The following is a 20057-nucleotide window of genomic DNA, read 5'->3' on the forward strand; positions in this document are numbered from 1 at the left end:
GTGTGTGTGTTGTATGGTGTGTGTGTGTGTTGTATGGTGTGTGTGTGTGTGTTGCATGGTGTGTGTTTGTGCACACATGTGATTGTGCACATGAATACAGGTGTGCACATGCTATATGTTAGAGAGGAGGTCAGAGGACAAGCTCAGGTGCTACTCCTCACCTCCCACCTTGATTTGAGGCAGAGCCTCTTGTTACACACCAAGCTAGCAGCCTCTGTCCCCCATCTCGGCACAGGAGAGCTGGGATTGAAGGTGTGACCTGTGCAGCCAACGTGATGTGAGCTCTAAGGTCCTCAGTCTTGCAAAGCAAGCACATATCTGTCAAGTCACACCCCGGCACCCCCAGACCCCAGTTTTTTTTTTTTTTAAGACAATGCCTCATGCTTTCCGAACTGTCCTCCGACTCATTATGTAGCCAAGGATGGCCCTGAACTCTTCTGATCCTTTTACAGAGTGCTAGGGATGACAGCACTGGGTCCTTCTGGTCCAGGGCGCTCGCCCTGACTTCAGATGGGAGTGGAGCCTGAGACCTGGACTCTTGGTGCTCAAGTCAGTCTTATGCTTGGCTAAGCACTCCAAAGGCCAGTGAGGTGAGAGTTCAAGTGGAAAAGGAAAGAAATACAAATAGATGGGCAATCTTAGCACCATAAAACCATTAAAAAGTCCAATAGTCATAGCACATGAGGAACTGAAGTTTGGTTCCACCCTCAGTAAAAGAATCAAATAGATTGCACTGGCTGGCCGGCATGACAGCATCCTGGAGCTCTGAACCGAAGGCTAACAGAAGCAAACAAGACGGTTAAGTTTAAATGTGTGTTTTTGTAGTTGTTGCTGCTGTTGCTGGTTTGTCCCACAGAGGTCTCACTCTGTGGCCCAGCCTGCTGCTCTGGGCCTTCCTGCTCCAGCCTCCCAAGCATCACTACATCCTGCTAAAATGATTTCCTCTCTCTTTTAGATTAATTTAATTTATTTCACATGTGTATGTGTGCCCTATGGTGTGTATGTGTGTCTAAGTCAGAGAACCACTTGCAGAGATTGATTCTCTCTTTGCACCACAAGGGTTTCAAGGATTCCATTTAGATCATTGGGCTTAGCAGCAAGTGCCTTCCACCTGCTGAGCCATCTCCCTGGCCCCACAATCATGTGTTCTTAATAAAAGTGAAAACTGCTACAAAGTAATAGAAAGTTATTGTTCTGGTTTGAACAAGGATGGCCCCACTGGCTCATATATTTGAATACTTAGTCACCAGGGAGTGGCAATATTTAAGAAGGATCAGGAGGTGTGGTCTTATTGGAGGAAGTTTGTCACTAGGGGTGGGCTGTCAGGTTTGAAACGCTCACATCAAGCCCAGTGTCACTCTCTCTCTCTCTACCTGCTGTCTGTGAATCCAGATGTAGAACTAGCAGCCACTTCTATAACATCATGCCTGCCTGTGTGCCTCCATGCTCTCCTCCATGGACTACAGGTCTGAACCTGTGAGCCAGGGCCCAGTTAAATGCTCTCATTTGTAAGTGTTCCCTCGCCGGGCGGTGGTGGCACACGCCTTTAATCCCACCACTTGGGAGGCAGAGGCAGGCGGATTTCTGAGTTCAAGGCCAGCCTGGTCTACAGAGTGAGTTCCAGGACAGCCAGAGCTACACAGAGAAACCCTGTCTCGAAAAACCAAAAACACCACCAACAACAAAAAACTGTCAAACACCCAGGACCCCAGTAGGGTGAAAGGAAAAGATAATTCACTCTTCTCCACTTGTTTGTTGTTGTTGCTGTTTGTTTGTTTGTTTTTGGTTTTGTTTTGTTTTTTGGGTTTTTTTGAGGCACAGTCTCATCATATATAGCTCTACCTGTCCTAGAACTCCCTGTGTAGACCTGGAACTCGCTGGGCTGTGCCTGCCTCTGCCTGCGGGTCACCAAGATTAAAAGTGTGCCCCGCCACACCTGGAACCTTTTTCTTTATGTCCCTTTTTCTTCTTCCTTTTTAAATAGCATTTTTTATAAAAGATTATATCTGCACGTACACCTGCATGTCCGAAGAGGGCATCGGATCCCATTACAGATGGTTGTGAACCACCATGTGGTTGCTGGGAATTGAACTCAGATCCTCAGGGCCTCTGGAAGAGCAAATAGTGCTCTTAACCACTGGGCTGTGTCTTCAGTCCTTTGTGTCCATTCTTATGATTCAATTTGTTAAGTTGACTTCACACCAAGGGTGATATTTGTCAAGATACTGAAAGGAAGTTGTGCTCCAAGGTCACGTGTGAATTGATCCCATCTGAAGTGCTTCCTAAGTGTTCACATGATGCCCAAATAAAGATATGGGGGACAACTTTGAGTTCTGACTTTTTTTGTGCTTAGGAATGCTCAACAGGTAAATTATATACAAAACCCTGAAATAGAAAATATTTCTGGGGCTGGAGAGATGGCTTAGCAGTTAAGAGCACTAACTGCTCTGTCAGAGGTCCTGAGTTCGATTCTTAGCAACCACATGGTGGCTCACAACCATCTGTAATGGGATCTGATGCCCTCTTCTGGTGTGTCTGAAGACAGCAACAGTGTACTCACATACATGAAATAAATGAATCTTTAAAAAAGAAAAGAAAAGAAAATATTTCTGGTCCTAGGTGAATAAAGGAGCCTCACACTACATTCACACAGACACAGAGGGGTGGGGTGAGCAGCCTGCAGATCTAAGGCTTCGGACACTCAGACAGAAGGGCAAAGCTTCGCGGCTTCTCATGTTCTGTCTTTGAAAGCTGCTACGTAAGTGGGTCTAGAGTTAAAAGTCCTTCAGTTTATTACTTTGTGAATATTCTGTATCTAGAAATATTTCAAGAGTATCTTTCACCTTTCTCTGTGACAGGGTTTCTCTGTGTAGCTCTGACTGTCCTGGGACTCACTCTGTGGACCATGCTGGCTTCAAACTCAGAGATTCACCTGCTTCTGACTCCCAAATTCTGGGATTAAAGGTGTGTGCCACCACATGGCAAAACCAATTTTTAAAAAATCTTCTGTATGTGTGTACAGAATGTATGTATGTATGTGTCTCTGTGCATATGTGCTTGTGAGTGCCATGCCTAAGGAGGCCAGAAGAGGGAGCCTGGATCCCCTGGAAGCTGGTGTTACAGGCAATTGGGAGGTGCTGAAATGGGTGCTAGAGATGGACCCCAGGTCCTTTGTAAGAGCAGCAAGTGTTTTTAACTACTGAGCCATCTCTTCACACATCCTATTTTATTTTATTTTATTTTATTTTATTTTATTTTATTTTACTTTTGAGAAAGGGTCTTTTTATGTAACTCTGGCTATCCTGTGTAGACCAGGCTGGCTTCAAATTCTCAGAGATCTGCCTACCTCTGCCTCCAAGTGCTGGGATTAAAGGTCTGTGCCACCATCCCCAGCATGGACAAGACTCTTAACAGATGAAAATTATCCAATCTTGACCACACCTGGCCCATGGGGTCCTGTGTGCTGGCTTCAGACCACAAAGCCCACTCACCTCCTACTCCGGTCTTCTGCTGGGCCACATAGGACTCAAACCGAAGGCGGAAGCGGTTCTCACCACCCAGGCGGCCATAGGTGCCATCATCCACCAAGAAGAAAGCAGAATAGTTATAGTCCAGGGGGAACTCAACTCCGTCCTCAGGGTCACCACGCCACCGATACCTTGCAGGGAATGAACCCTGGGGACAATGCCAGACAGAGAAATCTTTTAGAAGGTACATGACATTCCGGGACAGATCCGAGGACCAGACCTTGACCTCCTCCCTCAGATTCAAGGATCTTTCTCAAACTTTCTTAGACCCAGGAGTCCTTCCCAGCCTCTTCCCTCAGAATTCAATATTACCACCTGCCCTCCTCCCTCAGACCAGCACTTTGGGCCAGGGCCTCTTCTCTGAACCCACCTTGGGATTGATCAGCATGTCTCTGTTCCGGACCACTCCCCAGGGGGCCACACCCATGGCTACCACCTTGCTGCCCCCAGTGCTGGCCGTTTGGTGGTCCCTCACAGCCACACCCACATGCCGGCCAATGCCTGTGTGCAGTCCCCCAGTGACGATCCAGGCCCCTATGTAGGACAGAGGGAGGGACAGAGTGGAAAACAGTGAGCAAAGATTGGTAAGGGGAGCAGTGTCCTTCAACCAGGTCAACAGTGGAGACGAGGCCCAGGAGACACAGTTCCCAACCCCCGTGGTCACCTGTGCTCTGGGCGGCTCGCACCAGCCCACGACGCAGAAGGTCCTGCAGCCAGGTCTGGAGCACGGGGCCCCCCGACCCCCCCAGCACCGACACCACCAAGTTTGGGGCACGAAAACCCCAAGAGCGGGTGACGAGACTGTACACAGTGGCCGGATCCGTGCGGTCAGACAGCCGTAGGAACTGTGGACACAGGAGGAAGAGACACGTGGGGGACAGAGACAGAAAGAGCAGGAGACAGACCCAGACAAATGCAGACAGTGGCCTAGAAAGAGGACAGAGACCTAGAGAGAAGCAGATAGACAGACCGGGAGGCTACAAGGACCTGGGGGCGGGGGGTGGGGGGGGGAAGACTCTTAAGACTGAGGTACGCAAAGACAGGGTGGACCAGTGGGGAGACACATTCAGCGTTGCCCCAGCCCCACCCAGCCTGGCGCCCCGGACATGCAGGCCTCACGTTGCTGGGCTTTCGGCCAGAGTACGTGAAGTCCAGGTCCCCGAAGGCATCTGTGGGCTTCTCCGTGGTGTGCTCATCACTGTTCCAGTCGGTAACTACTGCTGCCCCAAAGGCGTCCTCCACAGCCACAGGAGGGTGGGCATCCTGAGATTGCCCACACTGGCACAAGGTCCCTCTGGGGGCATGAGGGTAGAATATGAACCCTGGGTGTCCCCACTGAATCCATCCTGTACAAACGTCCATATCCTGTCCACATGGGACTCTGCGTTCCTAGAGACAGAGTCTACCATAAGCCCAGCACTGGCTCTGACTGTCTGGAGAAGAAACTGAGGCTGGAGCCCTGATAGCCAAGCTTCATCCCAAATATGCCAGGGCAGGGAGAGTGGCCTACAGGATCAGAATCAAGAATAGCACATGGCCATTGGCAGGTGCCCTTGCTGCCCCAAGCCCCAGAGAAGGACATACACTATGAAAAAGAAAATTTAAAGAATGATCCAACCAAATAATAATAAAGAAGAAAAAGAAGAATGAATGAATGAATGAATGAATGAAATGACAAGAAAAGAAAAATAGGGCCAGGCGTGGTGAAACACACCTTTAATCTCCATTTGAGGCCAGCACGATATACAGAGAATTCCAGGACAGCCTAGGCTACAGAGAAACCCTATCTCAAAAAACAAAATTAAAAAAAAAAAAAAAAAGACAAAGGGCGTTTGGGTACTAGAAGTTGAGGACATTGTGCAGTTTGGGGGGGCAAGCATCTTCATCTCTCTGAAACTAACTTTCCTCTTCCAAAGATAGTAAAAGCCCCACGGAACTCAGGGGAGCCAGGAAAATCACAGTGTTTCCTGAAGCAAGGATAGCAACCAGCTCCAGCCGCATCAACCCCAAACAGAGCTTTAAATAACTCAGAATTTCACAGGAGAAAAGCCGAACCTTTTTCAAAGCTCCCTAACTGTAAGGAGGGCGCTCGCCCAGGCGCTGGCCCGTCTGCCAGCCTCCGCCCGGCCCAAGGCTTGCCTTCTCAGGGAGAAAGGTAGGAGAGAGCCGTTCACTGCACCCCAGTACACTCCTTCCCAGCTCCATTTTTTCTCATTCTGAGAAACAGACAACAGATGACGGTTTCCATTCCTTGTCTCCTTAGATAGACCTCTCTAAATAGGACACAGTGAGCTGGAGAGATGGCTCAGTGTTAAAAGTGCATACAGAAGGCCTGAAATAAATTGCCAGCACCCACACGGCAGTTCAAAACCATCTGTAACTCCAAACTCAGGGAATCCAGTGCTCACTCCTGGCCTTCTCAGACACCATACATGCACGTGGTGCACAAACACACATGCAGGCAAAATTCCTATACAGGTAAAATAAAAATAAACGTAAAAAATAACAAAAGGAATATTCAAAAATCATAAATGTACAATTGTCCCTTGGACTCTGATAACTGTCACCTTCCCAAGAGTAAGGAACAGGGACGTGGGGAAATCAGCTAATTCTCCTCGGCCCTGACTCTGGAAAGAATCCAAATAGTGAGGCTTACCTGTAGTTTCAGAAGTTAGCCGAACCACTGATGGAGGAATGGAGGTTGGAGGTGAGGTGGTTTTTTGACTAGGCTCTCAGTAGCCCAGGCTGGCCTCAAACTTACAATAGCCAAAACTTACTTATTTATTTTTGGCCTTAAATTTCTGATCCTCCGGCCTCAGCCTCAAGAGTTCTAGAATTACAGGCATGCATTACTGTGCCTGGTTTATCCTAGTGCTGAGGACAGAACTCTGGGTTGAGCGTGTACTACACAAGTAATCCAGTAACTGAGCCACATCCCCAAGCCCTGGAGGTTTCAGTTTTCTTCAATATTTTTATATTTTATATGTGTGAATATCTGTCTTCCTATATGTCAGCACACCGCATATACGTATGCATGGTGCCTATGGAGGCTGGGAGGTGTTGAATTCCCCAGAACTGGAGTTAAAGGAGGTTGTGAGGCCTTACATGGGTGCTGGGAACTGACCCTCAGGTCCTCTGTAAGAGCAGCCAGTGCTTTTAACGACTGAGCCATCTCTGCCGCCCCCCACCCCTTATCCTTTGAGAGCCCAAGCGGGTCTAAAACTAACTTGGTGGCCCAGGCTGGCCTTGAACTCCTGCTCCACCTCCTAAGTGCTGGGATGACAAGTGCACACCAGTGCACACCAGTGCGCACCAGTGCGCACCCAACATAAAGGCCAGGTGAGGCTTGAGGCAGGCCACGGTATGGCCATCCACAGGATGCAGAACAGGTCCACACAGATGGCCTCTTGTCCCTCCAGAGCTACAATTAGGAACACAACCTCCTCTAATGCCAGGGGACCTGACACGCTTCAGTTTCACCCCACTTAATCCTCTTACACATCGGGATCTCATTCTTGGACCCCCTTGCTCCCTCTACTCTTCTAGTCAAAACTTCTGCATGGAACACTGCAGAGCACCTTCCCCAAGCCCCTGGCCCAGGAGCCTGTTACCCACACAGGCTCCTTACCCTGAACTAACGGTTAAAAGATGCTCAGGGGAAAAAGTGCCCATCTTGAGAAGAGGAGGACTTGAGCTCATCCCTAGAACTCAGAAGCAAGTTGTAATCCCAGTGCAGGGGAGGGGACAGAAGGCTCCCAGGGGCTGCCAGGTCACCCCAAGCTAGTGAAAGACACCGTCTTACAAAACAAGGCACACAGTGTGCAAGGAACAGTACCTGAGGCAGTCCTCTGGCTTCTATATGCACGAGTGTACACATTTGCACCTGCACTCAGGAGCACACACAAAACTAAACCAAAAGAAAACTCAGTTTCTCGTCACACAGTTCGTAGCTCAGGGCTCCATCACTAGATTCCATACTCAATATGGGCAATGAGCATCACCACCACAGAAGAAAGTAGGCTCCAGCCACATGGTGCTGGCAACGTCTCCTGTGCCTGCCTGCCTGCCTGCCTGCCTCCTGTCACCTTTGCTCCATGTGACTGTGAGGCACAATGGCTCCTTTCAAGTGTCATCACACCGTGAGGAGGAGGCTGACCACCATGGAATGCACTCCTTCTGGAAACCTTGGCCTGGTCCTTCCTCTCCTCAAAATTGTAACGCAAGCCTCATGGTGGCTTTCTTTTCCCCCTGCTGCCCTCAGAGCACCCAAGATCCAAGCTAGCCTCTTGGCTACCCCTTGTGGTACTCTAGCCCGACGTCCATAGGGGCTGAGAGAGACTGTTAAGAAGCTCCAGGGAAGGAGGTGGGCAGTAGCAGCTAGCACTTGTCTTAAAGGCGTTCAGAGATGTGAGGGTTGGGGGTGCTGGGTTTTTATTTTTTGGGTGAGGATTTGCCTGCATGTGTGTCTGTGTATATGTTGTAGTGTCTGTGGAGGCCAGAAGAGGGCGTCAGGTCCCCCGGAATGGGAGTTACAGCTATTTGTGAGCTGTCACGTGTGTGCTGGAACCGAGCCCTTGTCCTCTGCAAGAGCAGCCAGTGTTCTAACCACGGAGACATTGCTGCAGCCCCTGGTTGCTTTCTGGTGCTGTTATTTTTTGGCTTTTTTTTTTTTTTAAAGGTCTGCCTCGGTGGCCCAAGTGGTCTCAGAACTCCAGTAATCCCCTGCCTCAGTCTCCTGAGTGTTAGAGCAAACGACAGTCCTGTATCACTACACCGGACAGGTTTCTTGGGTTTGGGTTTTCGGTCCTGGGGATGAAACTCAACACATGCTAAGTATGCTACCACTGAACTACAGACTAAGCCCAGAAGTGTAAGAAGGAAAGAAGAGACGGGCAAAAAGGGGGGGAGCAGGGGGCTTTGTATTTTCCTCACTTGCCTCCATGTTTTCAATTTCTACCTATAACTGGGACCTCTCAGACCCCAATATGAACCTCAATCTTCTGCTAAGTACCAATTGGGTGCCCATCCTCCCCATACCCCTCTCCAAGGCCTGTCATGTACACAGGGGCCGGTACTCAGTATCCCTTTCCAAACCTACTTGTTCTCCTGGGCTCCTCATCTTGGTGATGGTCCCCAATCTCTTCTCACCTCTCTGAATTCCTACCCACCCCGACACAGCTTACACACGCAGAGCCTACCCAGCCCCGGAAAACCACACTCAGGGTGGCCTCTGAGAGCCCATGAGGTCTCCCACCAGCCTTCCCGCTACAGCATTTACAACTCTGCTCTGCTTTCTAGCCATGCCGGCCGTCCTTAGGGAGGACTTCAATGGAGCTGTTCCAAGGCCCAGAGCCTCCCTCAGAGCACCACACTGCTCCATCTTCCCCATGACACCTGTATGCCACCAGCTCCCATCTCCTCCCACTGACTTCAGTCACCCTATCTGTGGCTCTCTGCCAGTCCCACCAGTAAACCAGTATCTGCATTTATTTACACAATATTTTCCTGTCCCACAGTGGTGAGCCAACAGGCTCCTGATAAAGTCACACTAAGGAAAGCAGATGACACTGCCCCAGGCCAAAAGTCCACAGTGAGAACTAAGTTAAAGCTGGACTCAGCCAGGGAGACTACGCATGCAGCCAAGAAACCTACAGGGCTTGCTCCTGTCCCCTGACACCCACAGCACAGCACAGCTCGCAGTGGTAATTGCCCTCTTCTCGTGGGAGTTGCAGATATTTCCGGATGTTTATTAGGTGGTGGGCAGAGTTCCAGAAACATCCCAGAGTGACCTTGTTTAGTTCGCACAGCAGCCCCAGAAGGGAGGAGCTGCTCTGTGCCCAGGTGACAAGCGCAGCCCAAGAAAGGAATTATTATCCCAAAGCTGCAGAGCTATGTGAGGCTGGCAGGGCTGAGTGGCTATGCTCGCTGAGCCAGGATGACACAGAAAGCTGAAGCAGAGACAAAGTGATACAAAGAGACAGAGACACATGGACGAGACACAAAGACACAGAATGGATCCCTAAAGCGTTTACACGCCTCTTGTCCCCACCTAGAAGGGAATCCAGAATTCGGGGTGTGCCCGTGCCCTAAGCAGTGTGGCCCAAAAAAAGAGCAGGGGAGGGATCTGTCTCAAGTGAAGGCGGGAATGTCCTTGGTGGGCGGGGCCGGAGTGTATTTAGCGGGGATTTTCTGTGGTGGTGGGGTGTGTCTGTGCACCAAGGCCTCCTGCGGTGGGCAGTGAAGGGATGTTTGTGGTGGGCAGCCTTGTCTGCGTTGAGTGGGGCGAGTCCGGACTATGGGGGCGGAGCCTGTCTTTAGTGGGCAGGGCACGCGAACCTACGCTGCCAGGTCAGCAGCCGCGAACTGCTCACCCCGCATCATCGTTGAGGTCCACTATGAACGTCGTGCACACCTTCTTCCTGAAGATCTTAGGGATCCAGCTCTGAGAACCGGAACAAGAAGGGCAGAGCGGGCACCCGGGTCAGAGCCATAGGATTCGAAGACAACCCCGCGCGCCCCCGGGACACATTGGGACCTCCTCCCTAGGGCTCAGCCAGGAACCCATGCCGCTCGGTCTGGGAACTCCTGGTCCAGCCACTGCTGCATCTGACCCGGATCCGCGGAGCTGGCGCCGCCTCTAGACCCCACTCACTCCCAGTCCCGCTCTGTGCGATACCTGCTCCTTCTCCGGCCCCACCATGCTGCCGCCGCAGCCCCTGGGGCTCCGTGTATTTCCTCCAGCCGCCGACCCGCCCGACCGAACCGGATCCGCAACTTCGCAGCCCAGCCCGGGGCGGGGAGTCCCGGGACACGTCACAGGAGGCGGGGAGAGGGCGGCTGCGGAGGAGGGACAGACTCTGCTGCCAAACCATGAATGAGATCGGTTTGGGGGACACGAAAGACCGAGACTTGGAAGGCAGAGCAAGCGGAGGAACGAAGGAAGCAGAGTGAGGCACACGATAGCTATCAGCCATGGGACAAACAGATTCGGAGGGACAGAGACTGAGAGAAAGACCCAGAAAGAGACAGAGACAGAAACTAAGAGACGGACCCAGAGAATGAAAAGGGGGCAGAGAGCCAGAGAGAGAGAGAGAGAGAGAGAGAGAGAGAGAGAGAGAGAGAGAGAGAGAGAGAGAGAGAGAGAGAATATACACAGACAGCCAGAAACACAAAAACAGAGAGACAGAGACACACACACACACAGAGAGACAGACACACACACACACATACACACAAAGAAAGAAAGAAAAAGAGAAGGGGGAGGGGGGACAGAAGAGAAAGATCAGAAGGAGAGGAGGGGTTAGAATCCTGAGAAGAAACAGGGACCCTCAGAACAGTGACTATAATGGGGTGGGGAGGTTTGACTCATAAAGGACAAAACCCAAAGACCGTGCATATACTGACAAGTGTGGGGTCTGTGACACTGGCCCTCCGAGAAGGCAGTGACACCTGTCTCCAGCCAAGTCCCTCTGGTGGGGACAGCTGAGGCCTCGTAACCTGAGCCCCCAGCACCTCCCCCTGTTGTATTTATAGTACTGGTCTGGTCCCCTGCCCCCAGATCTGAGTTCCAGGGAGAGGAGGTCATGGGGTGTTGGGGACAGGATTCCTTCACTGTCTTCCACAGCTTCTGCATGATACCACTGTCACACCAAATGTCCCGTTCTGGTTCTGTCTGCATTCTTCCCAGTGTTTACCTTGCAGGAGGCCCTCTGCTCCTGCATATCTCCTCTCCTCCACGCCTTCCTCTCCCAGAGCCCCAGGCTTTTCCAGCAAGACACTCTAAAAGTCTGGCCTTTGTGCTAAAGATGCCAAACTTGAGATTGTCAAGTCCCTGCCCCCCCTCCTGTCCATGAAGACCCCTCCACCACCCAGTCCTGAGCCAGAGGAACAAGAGGGGAGGGGCGGGCAGGGAGTGACCAGAATAACTTAGGCTCTGGATAAATTTAGCCACAAGAAGGGGAGGGGACAGACTCCATTGGCCCAGCAGTGGGAAGGGAGGTCCTGGAACCAGGGTCACAGCTCCAAAGGGGACATCCTCAGAGGGTCATCCAAGACCTAAGGAAGATAGACAGGCAGAGAGTGGGAGCCATACCACAAAAGAGAGACAATCTGAAAGTCAAACCCAAAGAGGCACAAGGACCGTCCATCAGAGGCAGCTGAATCCAGCCTGGTCAGCGACTCAGCTGCTAAACGTCCCCATGGGCTCCCAGGGGCCATGGTTGCATACTTTTCTCCTTTGGGCCACAGTGGCCATCCTGCTGGTCCGTCCAGTGGTGACCCAGGAGCTGAGAGGGTCTGGGCTGGGCCTCGGCAACTGGAACAACAATGCAGGCATCCCTGGGTCCTCAGAAGACCTATCAACTGAGTTTGGCCACCACATCCACAGCCACAGGGGCTATCAAGGTGAGAAGGACAGAGACCACAGAGAAGAGGATGAAGACTTCTCCAGGGAATATGGCCACCAGGTTCAAGACCACAGGTACCCTGGTCACGAGGTTGGGGAGGAGAATGTCTCCGAAGAGGTTTTCAGAGGGCATGTTAGACAGCTCCGTGGGCACCAGGAACATAACAATGAAGATTTAGGGGACTCAGCAGAGAACCACTTCCCCAGACAGAAGAGCCACAGCCATGAAGATGAGGATGGCATTGCCTCCAGTGAGTATCACCGTCACATCCCCAGGCATGTCCACCATGGCCACGGAGAAGGTGATGGAGGAGAGAAGGAGAGGGTAGACATGATGGAGGACTCTGATGATAAGCACCAGCCCCATGGTCACCAGAGCCACTCAAAGGAGAGAGATGGACTCCATCATGCCCACAGCCATAGGCACCAGGACCACAGTGATGAAGATGAAGATGAAGATGGTGTCTCTACTGAATACGGACACCAAGCTCACAGATATCAGGACCATGACAAAGACGATGGGGACTCAGATGAAGACAGCCACACCCACAGACTTCAAGGCCAAGAAGATGAAAATGATAATGAAGATGGTGACTCCAGTGAATATGGACACCAGACCCCGGACCACCAAGGCCACAAAAAAGAACAAGATGATGAAGAAGAAGAAGAAGAAGAGGAAGAAGAAGAAGAAGAAGAAGAAGAAGAAGAAGAAGAAGAAGAAGAAGACAACTCTACTGAGCACAGACACCAGATCCAAGGCCACAGGAAGGAAGAAGATGAGAATGAGTCAGATGAAGATGATCATCGCGTCTCCAGGCATGGACGCCGAGGCCATGAAGATGAAGATGATGACGATGATGAGGATGGTGATGGTGACTCTACTGAGCATGTGCACCAAGCCCACAGACACAGAGGCCATGAGAATGAAAATGATGAAGACGACTCAGAAGAAGACTGTCATCATGTCCCCATCCATGGCCACCAAAGCCACCAAAATGAGGAAGAGGAAGATGAGGCTGCATCCACAGAACATTGGCACCAGTCTCCCAGACATGCTCACCGTGGTCTTGAACATGAGAATCAAGAGGCAACAGTCAAGTACAGCCACCATGTTGCAAGCCACCAACCCCCAGACCACAATGCTGACAAGGAGGAAGACTCTCTAGAAGACTATATGGATGAAGTCCCTGGCCATCACCACCACAGAGTCTCCAGAGATGGTGATGAAGACATTTCTACTGAGTTTGGCCACAAGGCCCCCAGCCACAGGCTACAAGAGCAAGATGAAAGGACTAGGCAGGGTCACAGAGAATCTGTTCAGGGAGAGATTGGTCATCAGCCCCTGTACCCCACAGGGCCCAGTTCTGGAGAATCAAGGAAAGAAGGTGACCACAGCTCTCAAGAGGGAGATGAAGGCCCAGAGCAGAGAAAAGAAGTTGACAGTGAGGAGGAGGAGGAAGAAGAGGAGGAAGAGGAGGGTCATGGCCTCCCCATGAGCCAGGAGGATGAAGAAGAGGAAGAAAAAGATAAGAAAGAGAGTAAGAGAGACAGGGCTGCAGTTTCGGTTCCTCTGAGCCATCACAGGAAGCAGGAGGAGGAGGAGGAGGAAGAGGAAGAGGAGGAGGAGATTCTGGAGGAAAACCTGCTACCTTTCACCATTATCCCAAATCCACTGGCTGGGAGGGAGGTGGCCAGAGAAGGTTCCAGTGAGGAGGAGAGTCATGAGATCACAGGTAAGTGACCTGGCTCTACAGGGGTGGGGAAGGCAGAGCTGACCAACTGGAGTCACTGTTACCCTCCTGTCCCCACAGGTCAGCAGGAGGCCCAGGAGTATGAAAACTACCAGCCAGGGTCCTTGTGTGGCTACTGTTCTTTCTGCAATGTAGGTCCCTAGACCAGATCTGCCTTACACGCCCTGAGGTGCCATGGGAGGCCTGTGAACCTGGGAGCGGGAGGAGCAGGCAAAAACAAACGCTTCCAGAACAAGCTGGAGACCAGAAGCCAGGGGTGGGGACATTGGGGCAATAAGAAGTTAAGGTCTCCAGGTGAAGGTCACAGGGTGTGTGACAGGTAGGTGTCTAAGTGAGCACTCACAAGTTCCGCTGTCCAGTGAATGGGTCACATGGGGTTGGGGTTGTCTTGAGATGGAAAACCAGGGTGGGTGGTGTCCCCAGAGAAGAGGGGGACTCTGAGTTCAGACATGGAAGTTGACAGCTGAAGTGATCGTTCCCTGAGGGATATGGGGCTAGGGGCTCCTCTAACCAGGCTCTTCTTTCTCCCAGCGATGTACTGAATGTGAAAGCTGTCACTGTGATGAGGAGAACATGGGGGAACACTGTGACCAGTGTCAGGTAAGGCCTTCCCAAAGCCCCTAAGCTCAGGTCCCAAGATGGCTGGGACCACTGGAGTGCCCAAGGCACAATCCTGGCCTTACATCGCTTCATGCCTCCTTCCTGTGTGACCCTCCACTTAGCCTCAGACCTGGGTGGTTCTTCCTCATTTGTCCCTGACTCAGTCCCCTGACCAGGTTCTCTCCCTGCCCTCAGCACTGCCAGTTCTGCTACCTCTGCCCGCTGGTCTGTGACACGCTCTGCACTCCAGGTGAGCAGCGAGGAGGAAGACGCAGACCCCCATGGAGGGGCCGGGGCCCAGCAAAATGAATCCTAGTGGGGTTGGAGCCAACCTGAGCTATGAACCAAGGCTGGGCTCTGTGGTCACATGGGTGGGGTAGGGGTGTGGCATGGCGAAGGTCGTGTGGGTAGAATCTGATATCTCAGGCTACAACTGAGGTACTATTGATGGGATAATCCTAGTTAGCAGTGAATGGGTGGGGACCCAAGTCAACAGAAGTAAAACTGAGGGCGGGACTGCCAGAGTGTCCAAAGCAAGAAGGATGGAGACTCAGTTTGCATTAGAAGGCACTGAGCACCATATTTCTGCGCTTGCCCTGAGCCTTTCCCTCCATGCCCCTCCTGGAGGCCCCTCCAACCTCTTCTCTCTCTGCTCTCTCACAGGAAGCTACATTGACTATTTCTCCTCCTCTGTGTATCAGTAAGTGTGTGGGGCTGGGCTGGGAGATGACGCTGTTCAAGGGACCTGTTAGGGAAGGGTTGGCTCACTGTGAGTTAGAGACCCTCCCTGGACTGTCTTCTATGAAATAGTTGGGGTCATGATGACTTCTGCACATTGGCTAACTAAACTTTGTGTTCTCTGTCCAGAGCCCTGGCTGACATGCTGGAGACTCCAGAGCCCTGACCTGGCCACCTGGCAAGAGCTGCATCTATTTCTTTAAATAAATGTGCTCCTAGAAACATCAGTGTCCAGTGTGGGGTGTGTCCTGGGGAGACAGAGGGTAGGGTGAGGCTTTTGTCTCTCCTAGAGGGCCTGATACAGGATAGACTCGACTCCTTGATCTGGAGGTGGTTGGTTTGGGTTCTTAACATCTTAAGAACAAAACCTGGGACTGGTGGCACACACCTTTAATCTCAGTGCAGAGGCAGGCGGATCTCTGTGAGTTCGAGGCTAGCCTAGTCTACACAGTGAGTTCCAGGCCAGCCAGGACTACAAAGTGAGACCCTGTCTCAAAAAAGGCTGGTCACCAGCAGAGCTTTTGAAACAGTAGGTCTTTACCCGTGATCACTGAGTAACGCCTGGAGCCAAGAGGCCGAGTCAGGGTGGGGCTCCCCATTGTCCGTCCTCTCCCCAGCCACATCGCCAGCGGCACAGTTGACAGAGGGATTTTCCCATGCAAACCCCGGAGCCAGAGGGGAAATGGGAACGCAGTGCTGCGTCCCTGACCCTTGGGCACAGACACCGCCATAGCACAGAGGCGGAGAGGCCCCGGGGAACACGAGACAGGGAGGAGGGTCAGGGAGCCCCGCTTGTAGATGACCCCGAGGACTGGCGACAAGACGCAGCGGGGCAGGGCTGAGTGGTACGGGGTTGGGGAGGGGTGGGGGATGAGGCTTGTAGCAGCGAGTCTCCCCTCCCCTCCTAGCGGATAGAGAAGGAAGACTTGGGCCCCGCGACTGGGCAATACAAAGGGGAGGGGTGGCATATCCCCGCATGCGGCCCGAGAGGGAAGCCCCGCCCCCTTTCCGCAAGTGCAGGACGCCTGGCTCCCATTTGAAACGGATCATCAATAAATTACAAAGTAGAGAAAAGGGAGACGGAAGTTTGGGGTGGGATTTCTTCCTGTCTTCTTCGGCTGTCTCCTTTCAGTCCATTTCTTGTGGTTTGGTCCAGGCCCAGTCCATTCGGGAGGCGGGAACACGCACACCCGGCTGGTATGTATAGGTGGTGCAGTCCGCAGGGCAAGCTTCCTCACGGCGGTCTCCGGCTAGACAATACCCTGGGAAGGAGGGAAAACGGCCCAGCCTTCGAAAGGGTCTTCATTGGAATGAGAGCGAGGTCACTTACATTGAGGACAGTTCACAGAGTGGGACCCATCTGGCACGCCATCCCGCGTTCTCACTGCACTACCCTGAACCCTAAAAAAATCACCTGACAGAGTCCTCACCTGGAGTTTGTACACTAGCAGGAGTAAGTCCGGACCGAAACACCATCTGCTCGTGAATTTCCAGAAGTCTGGCCTAAGAGACAGCAACAGAGCTTCAACCTGGAACCACCCTAGTTTCCCCCAGGGAATCCTCACTCCTTAGAACTGGAGACTGAAGGTAGGGCCACGGAGTTGCTGGTCAAAAGCCCTCCACCGAGCCACACCCCCACAGCTCCTCAATGTGGGATCTACGCTGCTCTTTCACCTGTGAGCTACATGTCCAGCCCTCTTTTTACTTTTTGAAACAATCTCACTAAGCAGCCCTGACTATTTTGACCTCTTCTGTAGCCCAGGTAGGTAGGCTAGACCAGATGGAAGGTTGTCCTAATAAATGAATAGGATTCACTTTTTTTTTTTTTTTTTTTTTTTTGGTTTTTCGAGACAGGGTTTCTCTGTGTAGTCCTGGCTGTCCTGGAACTCACTCTGTAGACCAGGCTGGCCTCGAACTCAGAAATCCACCTGCCTCTGCCTCCCAAGTGCCGGGATTAAAGACGTGCGCCACCACCGCCCGGCAGGATTCACTTTTGAGTGTCACTTTTAAGAGTTCCCTACCTTCAGGCTGCAGTTTGCGGAGAGGGAGCCCCGGTGAGCCTAGGGCTCCTGCTGCAGCTGAGCGAAAGTTGGGGGGTAACATCTCGGCTGAATCGGGGGTTACACCCCGGAGGTCCTTCTCACGGAACATCTTCCTCCAGGATGGGGAGCGGCTGAAGGACTTGGCACTGTCCTAGTTGTGTGACAGGAACCCGAGGTGAGGGAGGCGGGCACAAGTTCCGACTCTACCCCTCTGCATTAATCGTGACCCTCACTAAACTCAGCATCAAACCACAATTGGTTGGCAACACCAAGCCCCACCCCTTCACTGCTGATTTGTAAGTGCAACTGGGAAACTAGACCTCATTACCACGCCCACCTCATCCAGCCGTCTGTCTGTGCCTAAGGAGATGAGGTTACTGAATTCTTTCTCCAGCAGTTGCCGAGCCTGGAAAAGGAAAGGGGAAAGGTTATTTGGAGCATACAGGTGGGGGTGCCCAGCATGTCTGCTGACCAGCCAAGGCTCACTTGTGCATTCTGTGTAGGTATCTGTAGAAGCAAGGCCAGGTCGGAGTAGTCGAAGGTTTCATCTAGAGCCAGCAGTGCTCCGTGCACCCCACTCTCGGTGAGATTCGTAGCAAACTCCTTGAGGCCAAGGCCAGACACCCAACCCATGACCCGTTCGTTGGACCACACCATCACATCTGGGGAAGAAAGGGACTCTTAACTGTGCACCTCCCAGTGGACAGCCCTGCCAAACTAGCCTAACTCCACTCTCATTTCCTTTCCTAGCTAAGTCTCTACGCTGGTTCCATCCCACCTCATTTATGAAACTGGCCAGCTAGGCTTGTTACTCCCATTTCCCGCCCGAGCCACGCCCCACACAGGCTCTACTCATTGTTTCTGGGAACAGCGCCCCCTAGAGAACAGGTTCATAGTCTCTCTTAGCCAAACCCTATTTCCGGTTCCACCCCTTGTGTGATAGCGCGCCCCAGTGGCCATGCCCAACCAGTCTGGCACATAACTCCACACTCATTTTATTCTCTGGCCACGCCCCCATGGTGGTTCCACCCTGTTTCCAGTAGCTCTTGGTTTCTCTGGCTCCCCACCTTCCACATGGCCCCCACAGGACCTCACCTCTGATTTGAGTCTGACTTTCTTCCCTCCTCCGCTCCAGGTCCTTCCGGTCATAGTTGAGCCGTTTCAGGCACATAATACCGTAGTGCAGACTAACCCTGAGCAGTGGGAGAAACTGAGTCACCCAGGAGCCTTACTGTGGCCACTGTTGTTGCTCTTACAGAATTCTCTCTCTCTCTCTCTCTCTCTCTCTCTCCCCTCCCTTCCTCCTGTGTGTGTGTTTGTGTGTTTGTGTGTGTGTGTGTGTGTTACCCATACTAGATAAAAGCACAAATCCCCAGTTCCATACTGTTTACTTGTGTTCTCTTGCTTGTGTTTCTCTGTCTCCCTCTCTCTCTCCAAGATCTTTTACCCTATCCTGGGCTTGAACCCACTCTGTAGTCCAGGCTAACCTCAAACTTGTAGTCCTCCATCCCTCCAGTAGCAGGTCACCAGGACCACATCAGATATCAATTTTTCTATGAACCACCATCTTTGGTTCAAGGCGTACGGAGCGAAAATTTAATGGAACTTCCCATTGGCCAAAGCCTCTCTAGGGGTGTGACTTCTTCCCTTTGGGCTGTTCCCATTGGCCAGGCAATCCCCACCTGTGGAAGCTGTCCACCATCTTGAGTTGTCCTCGCAGTTCCTTCTTGTTCAGATGGTCCAACATCCGAGCATCAACTAGCGACTCCATGAAGTAGCTTCGGTACTGGGGCAGCCCAAGGCTGGGCAGCCAGTCGTTCCCCACCCACTCGTGGTTCATGTCGCCATATGCCAGGATCTGGGGCCATGGGCAGGTGAGGGAGGGGGTCAGGCCCTGTCCCTTCCCATATGTATAGGGAAAGGATAAAGTTCAGCCCCTCGTCCCAAGTTCTATCACCACTACAGAATAATCTGGACCCACCACTGGGAACACTGGACCAGCTGAGGGTCTTATGTAGTCCAGACTAGCTTCAAACTTTTGGTGACACTCAGGATGACCTTCAACTCTAGATCCCCCTACCTCCACCCTTTCGAGTGCTGGGTTACAGATGTGTACCCCATACTCCAGGTTGGTGCTGGAACTTAAGACTCTATTTAGGCAAGGGTTCCACCAACTGACCCCCAGCCCTGCAGGTCTGCACCCACTCAGCCCAAACATGACTACACTCTAAAAGTCAGGCCTTCAACATGGCTCTCCTGTCACCCACAGTCACCACTGCTGTAATGCTAATTACAGAAAATGCTAGTTCCAGCAGTCCAGCTTAGGATAAGGCTATGAGACAAGCCCAAAGTCTTTCGTAGCTTTAGGGCAAGGAAACAGACCAGAGCTCAGCCGGGTGCCTCTGCCCTGGCAAGCTCAAGTGGGGCACCCTGTGTCTCTCTTCTCCAGGCCACGGTGTACTGTGTCTTCCCCACCTCTCACTGGCCTGGCCCACCTCGAGGCCACCATAACTAGCACAGCTAGCACTTGTGCCGAGCCCCTGAACGGTGCAGGCAGACCTCTTCCCCATCCCCTCAATGCAAACCCTCACATCACCCGGCAGTTCCTTCCAGTTCCAGCAATCCCACAGTCCCCTGCTTCCGAGCAACCCACAACCATGGAGTAGCCCGTGCACCAGGCTAGAGGTGGACACTAAGGGCTTCCACTTTGTCCCCCACCAAGCCACTATGAACACAAGAACTATGAAGAGCCGAGCTCCACACTGCAGCCTTCCCCTCCGGGGCAGGGACTTAGAATGTTCAGACGAGGGGTGGGGCGCAGAGAAACAGAAAGACCATGCAGCGTGCACAACCTGCTCATGCGTCCAGCCCGCCCTGCACCCCTACCTGCTCCCAGCTGATCTCCTTGGTCTCCTGACCCGTTAGTGGGAAGAGGGGGAGAGAAGGGGTGGGTTAAGGGGACAGGCAGAGGAGAACGGAAGGGACAGACGATGCA

General features: G+C 52.3%; 3 protein-coding genes across 3 annotated transcripts in view; 1 reads left to right on the plus strand and 2 right to left on the minus strand.

Moving 5' to 3' along the window:
- The window catches only part of Trpm4 (transient receptor potential cation channel subfamily M member 4), a 30119-nt gene extending 19835 nt beyond the window's left edge, over nt 1–10284 (minus strand). The window contains exons 1-6 of the mRNA XM_028788875.1: nt 10204–10284; nt 9899–9969; nt 4647–4821; nt 4192–4372; nt 3898–4061; nt 3492–3675 (exon numbers count right to left, since the gene is read on the minus strand). Coding sequence (XP_028644708.1) covers nt 3492–3675; nt 3898–4061; nt 4192–4372; nt 4647–4821; nt 9899–9969; nt 10204–10227 — 799 coding nt within the window. The 5' untranslated portion in view covers nt 10228–10284. The remainder of the gene's footprint in view (nt 1–3491; nt 3676–3897; nt 4062–4191; nt 4373–4646; nt 4822–9898; nt 9970–10203) is intronic.
- A 1377-nt stretch (nt 10285–11661) lies between these two features.
- Nucleotides 11662–15214, plus strand: Hrc (histidine rich calcium binding protein). The gene is made up of 6 exons (XM_028788995.1): nt 11662–13664; nt 13743–13813; nt 14214–14282; nt 14478–14532; nt 14946–14982; nt 15150–15214. Exons 1-6 carry the CDS (start codon nt 11726–11728, stop codon nt 15184–15186), a joined length of 2208 nt encoding a protein of 735 aa, XP_028644828.1. The 5' UTR covers nt 11662–11725; the 3' UTR covers nt 15187–15214.
- A 181-nt stretch (nt 15215–15395) lies between these two features.
- Ppfia3 (PTPRF interacting protein alpha 3) overlaps nt 15396–20057 on the minus strand; it is a 28493-nt gene continuing 23831 nt past the window's right edge. The window contains exons 23-30 of the mRNA XM_028788799.1: nt 19949–19975; nt 18745–18920; nt 18158–18255; nt 17549–17724; nt 17400–17468; nt 17042–17213; nt 16451–16523; nt 15396–16282 (exon numbers count right to left, since the gene is read on the minus strand). Of these exons, the coding sequence (XP_028644632.1) occupies nt 16465–16523; nt 17042–17213; nt 17400–17468; nt 17549–17724; nt 18158–18255; nt 18745–18920; nt 19949–19975 (777 nt within the window). The 3' untranslated portion in view covers nt 15396–16282; nt 16451–16464. The remainder of the gene's footprint in view (nt 16283–16450; nt 16524–17041; nt 17214–17399; nt 17469–17548; nt 17725–18157; nt 18256–18744; nt 18921–19948; nt 19976–20057) is intronic.

This window comes from Grammomys surdaster, unplaced genomic scaffold, assembly GCF_004785775.1.
Source record: "Grammomys surdaster isolate TR1022 unplaced genomic scaffold, NIH_TR_1.0 125769, whole genome shotgun sequence".
Lineage (NCBI taxonomy): Eukaryota > Metazoa > Chordata > Mammalia > Rodentia > Muridae > Grammomys > Grammomys surdaster.

Coding starts and splice junctions, on each gene's coding strand:
- Hrc (XM_028788995.1), top strand. CDS start 11,726: ATGGGCTCCCAGGGGCCATGGTTGCATACTTTTCTCCTTTGGGCCACA. Junction 13,665..13,742: donor GGAGAGTCATGAGATCACAG/GTAAGTGACCTG, acceptor CTGTCCCCACAG/GTCAGCAGGAGGCCCAGGAG. Junction 13,814..14,213: donor GCTACTGTTCTTTCTGCAAT/GTAGGTCCCTAG, acceptor TCTTTCTCCCAG/CGATGTACTGAATGTGAAAG.